At 58.5% G+C, this 6,257-nt stretch overlaps 1 protein-coding gene across 1 annotated transcript in view; it reads right to left on the minus strand.

Annotated features, from left to right (window-relative positions):
- Nucleotides 1-1,055: 1,055 nt before the first annotated feature.
- The window catches only part of LOC142475679 (putative ATP-dependent RNA helicase DHX35), a gene marked incomplete at its 3' end in the record, with an annotated part of 14,546 nt that continues 9,344 nt past the window's right edge, over nucleotides 1,056-6,257 (minus strand). Inside the window, exons 6-8 of the mRNA XM_075581452.1 lie at nucleotides 4,854-4,915; nucleotides 1,607-1,676; nucleotides 1,056-1,263 (exon numbers count right to left, since the gene is read on the minus strand). Of these exons, the coding sequence (XP_075437567.1) occupies nucleotides 1,056-1,263; nucleotides 1,607-1,676; nucleotides 4,854-4,915 (340 nt within the window). The remainder of the gene's footprint in view (nucleotides 1,264-1,606; nucleotides 1,677-4,853; nucleotides 4,916-6,257) is intronic.

The following is a 6,257-nucleotide window of genomic DNA, read 5'->3' on the forward strand; positions in this document are numbered from 1 at the left end:
CTCATCACTCTCCCCCCCCCTGCACCGCACATCACTCTCCCCCCCCTGCACCGCACATCACTCTCCCCCCCCTGCACCGCACATCACTCTCCCCCCCTGCACCGCACATCACTCTCCCCCCCCCTGCACCGCACATCACTCTTCCCCCCCCTGTACCGCACATCACTCTCCCCCTCTGCACCGCACATCACTCTCCCCCTCTGCACCGCACATCACTCTCCCCCCCCCTGCACCGCACATCACTCTCCCCCCCCCTGCACCGCACATCACTCTCCCCCCCTGCACCGCACATCACTCTCTCCCCCCCCCTGCACCGCACATCACTCTCCCCCCCTGCACCGCACATCACTCTCCCCCCCCTGCACCGCACATCACTCTCCCCCCCCTGCACCGCACATCACTCTCCCCCCCTGCACCGCACATCACTCTTCCCCCTGCACCGCACATCACTCTCCCCCACCTGCACCGCACATCACTCTCCCCCCTTGCACCACACATCACTCTCCCCCCCTGCACCGCATATCACTCCCCTCCCCCCCCCCCCCGCACCGCATATCACTCCCCTCCCCCCCCCCGCACCGCACATCACTTCCCCCCTCCTGCACCGCACATCACTCTCTTCCCCCTCTGCACCGCACACCCTTCCCCCCCCACCCCTCCCCCCCCCCCCCCCTGCACCGCACATCACTTCCCCCCCCTCCCCCGCCAGCCACACAAATACACACACACAAAGCAGGGAATGTGTACAGGGCAGTGCCCGCCTCAAAAGACGTGCATAGGGCAGACACACACACACACACACACATCTTACAGAGCAGTGCCAGACACACACACACAGAGACAGAGAGACAGAGAGACACACACACACAACACACATCTTACAGAGCAGTGCCAGACACACACACACAGAGACAGAGAGACAGAGAGACACACACACACACACATCTTACAGAGCAGTGCCAGACACACACACACAGAGACAGAGAGACAGAGAGACACACACACACAGAGACAGAGAGACACACACACACACACAGAGACAGAGAGACACACACACAGAGACAGAGAGACACACACACACACAGAGGCAGGGACACAGACACACAGAGACAGGGGCAGGGACACAGACACACAGAGACAGAGACAGAGACAGACACACAGTCTCCGCCTCTCCGGTTCGGGACACTCTCTTGCAGCCGTTACCTCTGCGTCCAGCGTCGCTGATGCCACAATAAGCCGCAGGTCCCCGCGCTTCTTCTGAACCTGCAGGGTCAGAGCGGCGACAATCAGACAGGACGCTCCCCCACACTGCGACCATCAGACAAGACGCTCCCCACACTGCGACAATCAGACAGGACGCTCCCACACTGCGACAATCAGACAAGACGCTCCCCACGCTGCGACAATCAGACAGGACGCTCCCCACGCTGCGACAATCAGACAGGACGCTCCCCCACGCTGCGACAATCAGACAGGACGCTCCCCCACGCTGCGACAATCAGACAGGATGCTCCCCCACGCTGCGACAATCAGACAGGACGCCCCCCCACGCTGAGGCCCGGACACTAACCCTCCAGTCCCGTCACGGTTACGGAAAGGCCCTTACCTTTTTGAGCAGGCCGATGGCAATGTCGGTGTACAAGGTCCTCTCGTGAGCCTCGTCCAGCATCAGCACACTGCCGGGGCGAGCACACAGGGGCAACAAGGAATCAGGCCTGGGGTCGTGGCAGCGCAAAGCTCAATGGGGTCACACAGGGGGAGAGGGTGAGGAGCGGGGGGGGGGCAGAGAGAGAGAGTGTGAGAGAGGAGCAGGGGAGAGAGAGAGAGAGGAGCGGCGGAGAGAGAGAGGAGCGGGGAAGAGAGAGAGAGAGGAGCGGGGGAGAGAGAGAGAGAGGAGCGGGGGAGAGAGAGAGAGAGAGGAGCGGGGGAGAGAGAGAGAGGAGCGGGGGAGAGAGAGAGAGTGAGAGAGGAGAGGGGGGGGGAGAGAGAGAGAGAGAGAGAGGAGCGGGGGAGAGAGAGAGAGAGAGAGAGGAGCGGGGAGAGAGAGAGAGAGAGAGAGAGGAGCGGGGGAGAGAGAGGAGCGGGGGAGAGAGAGAGGAGCGGGGGAGAGAGAGAGGAGCGGGGGAGAGAGAGAGGAGCGGGGGAGAGAGAGAGAGGGGAGCGGGGGGAGAGAGAGAGAGGGGAGCGGGGGGAGAGAGAGAGAGAGGAGCGGGGGAGAGAGAGAGAGAGGAGCGGGGGAGAGAGAGAGAGAGAGAGGAGCGGGGGAGAGCGAGAGAGAGAGCGGGGGAGAGAGAGAGAGAGGAGCGGGGGAGAGAGAGAGGAGCGGGGGGGAGAGAGGAGAGGAGCGGGGGGAGAGAGAGAGAGAGAGGAGCGGGGGAGAGAGAGGAGCGGGGGAGAGAGAGAGAGAGGAGCGGGAGAGAGAGAGAGAGGAGCGGGGAGAGAGAGAGGAGCGGGGAGAGAGAGAGGAGCGGGGGGAGAGAGAGAGAGAGAGAGAGAGGAGCGGGGGAGAGAGAGAGAGGAGCGGGGGAGAGAGAGAGAGAGAGAGGAGCGGGGGAGAGAGAGAGAGAGGAGCGGGGGAGAGAGGAGGGAGGCAGGGGAGAGAAAGGAGAGGAGGAGAGAGAGAGGAGGAGAGAGAGAGGAGGAGAGGGGGAGACAGACAAAGAAACAGACAGAGAGACAAAGGGGAGACAGACAGAGAGACAGACAGAGAGACAGACAGAGAGACAGACAGAGAGGACAGACAGAGAAGACAGACAGAGAGACAGACAGAGAGACAGACAGAGAGACAGACAGAGAGACAGACAGAGAGCGAGTGAGACAGACAGAGAGCGAGACAGACAGAGAGCGAGACAGACAGAGAGCGAGACAGACAGAGAGCGAGACAGACAGAGAGCGAGACAGACAGAGAGCGAGACAGACAGAGAGCGAGACAGACAGAGAGCGAGACAGACAGAGAGCGAGACAGACAGAGAGCGAGACAGAGAGCGAGACAGACACGCGACAGACAGCGAGACAAAGAGACAGACAGAGCTACACAGAGAGAGAGATAGATAGATACAAAGAGAGAGACAAACAGACGTGCGTTTTTTTTGTTTTGTTTTTTAACAACTTGTCAGTCTAATTGGCTTCCTTGGGAAGATACTTAACGTAACTGTTTTACTTATGTGTAGCTTGTGAAAAAATGAATGTGTTTTGCTTTTCTCCGGGAACACTGAATTCCAACAGATTCAGCTACTTCTGCCTTCCTGTCTGACCAATGGCGGCTTCCTCGTTACTTTGCGGACAAGACACGGACAGTGTCACCTCTAGTTTTACAGGACCAGCGAGCATACTTCTCGCCAAAAGACATTAGATAAAGATTGGAAAGACACCCCCCGGCTCTTGCCCCCCCCCTGGGAATAGGTATAATAGGGAAAAGGAGGTGGGGGGGGGAAAGAAAATGAGCTCTTGTTACAGTCCCGTAAGGCCAGGACCCCACTGGCTAATGCAGCGCCCGCTATGGCGGACGATGCAGGGACAAGAGCCCCCCCTCAATGGAGCCGGGCCCACTGCGAGGGGGGAGCGCTAGGCCACGCCCCCCGGCGGTTCGGCCAATGAGGGCAAACCTGCCGGGTTACATCCCGGCCGCACCCACGTCACCCCCCCTGCAGACCGGAGGGCTCGGCTGCACGAGCCGCCTGCCTCGCAGACGCGCGTGTGCAGCGCAGGCAGCAGGGCCGCAGCCTAAGGGTTGTGTGAGGTGCCTGGTGTTAATGGATATACAACACCACTGGTCTAAGAGAAGACAAGGACAGAAAAGGCCCCCCCGATGTCTAGCACTCAACTCCTGAATGCAATTAAAATATAACCTTTATTAGGTACGCAGTAAAATAGTGTGACACATAAAACTAACACAACCGTAACAACACTTAGGTTAATAATAGGTATCAGCTGTTACCAGACCACCATGACGTATAATTGACCCCTACAATGTGGATCAAGTAACTGTGCTTAAACCGATACCCAAAAAAGGGGTGTCTTGTTGTAGATCACTATACATGGGAGAGAATGAGGTACACACGTACTGGGCTTAGTGTGCGTCTCTATGTGTCAACACCAGAAAGCTTGTCATGTAATCATGGTGTACATTCCCAAGCGACAGAGAAGCCCAAAGCTACATCCAACATGACAGAAATACACAGTAAAATACTTATATATTCTCTTGAAAAAGGGTCATTTAGTTTAACCCTTTGGCCAAAGCGTTGTAAGCCTGTGAGCCACGACAAGGCAGACACCCGTTCGCAAGTCCTAAAACTACCAGATAAAATACTAATATACCTCTATTAGGATTAAAATTCTCATTTACCTCTATTAGGAGGGAGAAAGACCACCATTTTATCTGTATCCAGTAGAATGAAACCTACATTATATATTTTGTGGGGGCTCAGGGGTTCCCAAAAGAACTTGCTGGGGTTTTGTGTGTTTTGTACATTCCCAAAGTCTGACAATAAACCCACAAAGTGTATAATGAGGAGTACTGCAATAGTGAACCCCTATCTCAAATCCCTATATAATCTACACGCTTATGTATCTAGCTACTGATATAGGCGGCATACATAGTAACAGACCCGGTGATCTCAGGTAAACTCGTTAACCTGTATTACAGATCTCTCTGAATTGTTTAATAGCATATTAATATGCAATCTTTAATAATAAATAAAATAATTAAAACAATTATTAAAAACATGCCTCTGTCCTTCTTTCACTCATCCTAGGAGGGGTGACCCCATTAAAACTCTTCTCTACGCCTCGGGGATAAGAGGGGTAACCGGAGAGACCCCCGGGGGGGGGGGAGGGTGATAAGGTGACAGTACCTGTATTTGGTGAGCAGGGGGTCGGACATCATTTCACGGACGAGCATACCATCGGTCAGAAACTGGACACGAGAGAAGGCGTTACACACTTGTACAGTATAACACACGGGGGGATTCCTTTACCCCCCCTCCCCCCATCCCGAGGGCTCGGGACATCCTCATCACCCCCCCACCCCAATCCCAAGGGACCGGGACATCCTCATCACCCCCCACCCCAATCCCAAGGGCCCGGGACATCCTCATCACCCCCCCACCCCAATCCCAAGGGCCCGGGACATCCTCATCACCCCCCACCCCAATCCCAAGGGCCCGGGACATCCTCATCACCCCCCCACCCCAATCCCAAGGGCCCGGGACATCCTCATCACCCCCCACCCCAATCCCAAGGGCCCGGGACATCCTCATCACCCCCCACCCCAATCCCAAGGGCCCGGGACATCCTCATCACCCCCCACCCCAATCCCAAGGGCCCGGGACATCCTCATCACCCCCCACCCCAATCCCAAGGGCCCGGGACATCCTCATCACCCCCCACCCCAATCCCAAGGGCCCGGGACATCCTCATCACCCCCCACCCCAATCCCAAGGGCCCGGGACATCCTCATCACCCCCCACCCCAATCCCGAGGGCCCGGGACATCCTCATCACCCCCCCCCCCCCCACCGCAGTCCCGAGGGCCTGGGACATCCTCATCACCCCCCCCCCCCCCCCCACCGCAGTCCCGAGGGCCTGGGACATCCTCATCACCCCCCCCCCACCGCAGTCCCGAGGGCCTGGGACATCCTCATCACCCCCCACCCCAATCCCAAGGGCCCGGGACATCCTCATCACCCCCCACCCCAATCCCAAGGGCCCGGGACATCCTCATCACCCCCCACCCCAATCCCAAGGGCCCGGGACATCCTCATCACCCCCCACCCCAATCCCAAGGGCCCGGGACATCCTCATCACCCCCCACCCCAATCCCGAGGGCCCGGGACATCCTCATCACCCCCCCCCCACCGCAGTCCCGAGGGCCTGGGACATCCTCATCACCCCCCCCCCCCCCCCCCCCCACCGCAGTCCCGAGGGCCTGGGACATCCTCATCACCCCCCCCACCGCAGTCCCGAGGGCCTGGGACATCCTCATCACCCCCCCACCGCAGTCCCGAGGGCCTGGGACATCCTCATCACAGCCCCCCCCCTCCACTCCCGAGGTCCCGGGACTTCCTCACCCCCCCCCCCCCCCCCGGAATAGGGAGCTTAAACCCTACTGGTTCATGGTCAGAACTGCAGAACGCCCATCGTGACCAGGTGACTGTCACAGAAGGGACCTCTCCCTCCATGGCGTCTGCTCCTCTGACATCGTGCCACGGAGAAGCCACGTCCCATCAAACCCGTCCCTCCCACCGCAGCGAGAGAGAG

This window comes from Ascaphus truei, unplaced genomic scaffold (assembly GCF_040206685.1).
Source record: "Ascaphus truei isolate aAscTru1 unplaced genomic scaffold, aAscTru1.hap1 HAP1_SCAFFOLD_1324, whole genome shotgun sequence".
Lineage (NCBI taxonomy): Eukaryota > Metazoa > Chordata > Amphibia > Anura > Ascaphidae > Ascaphus > Ascaphus truei.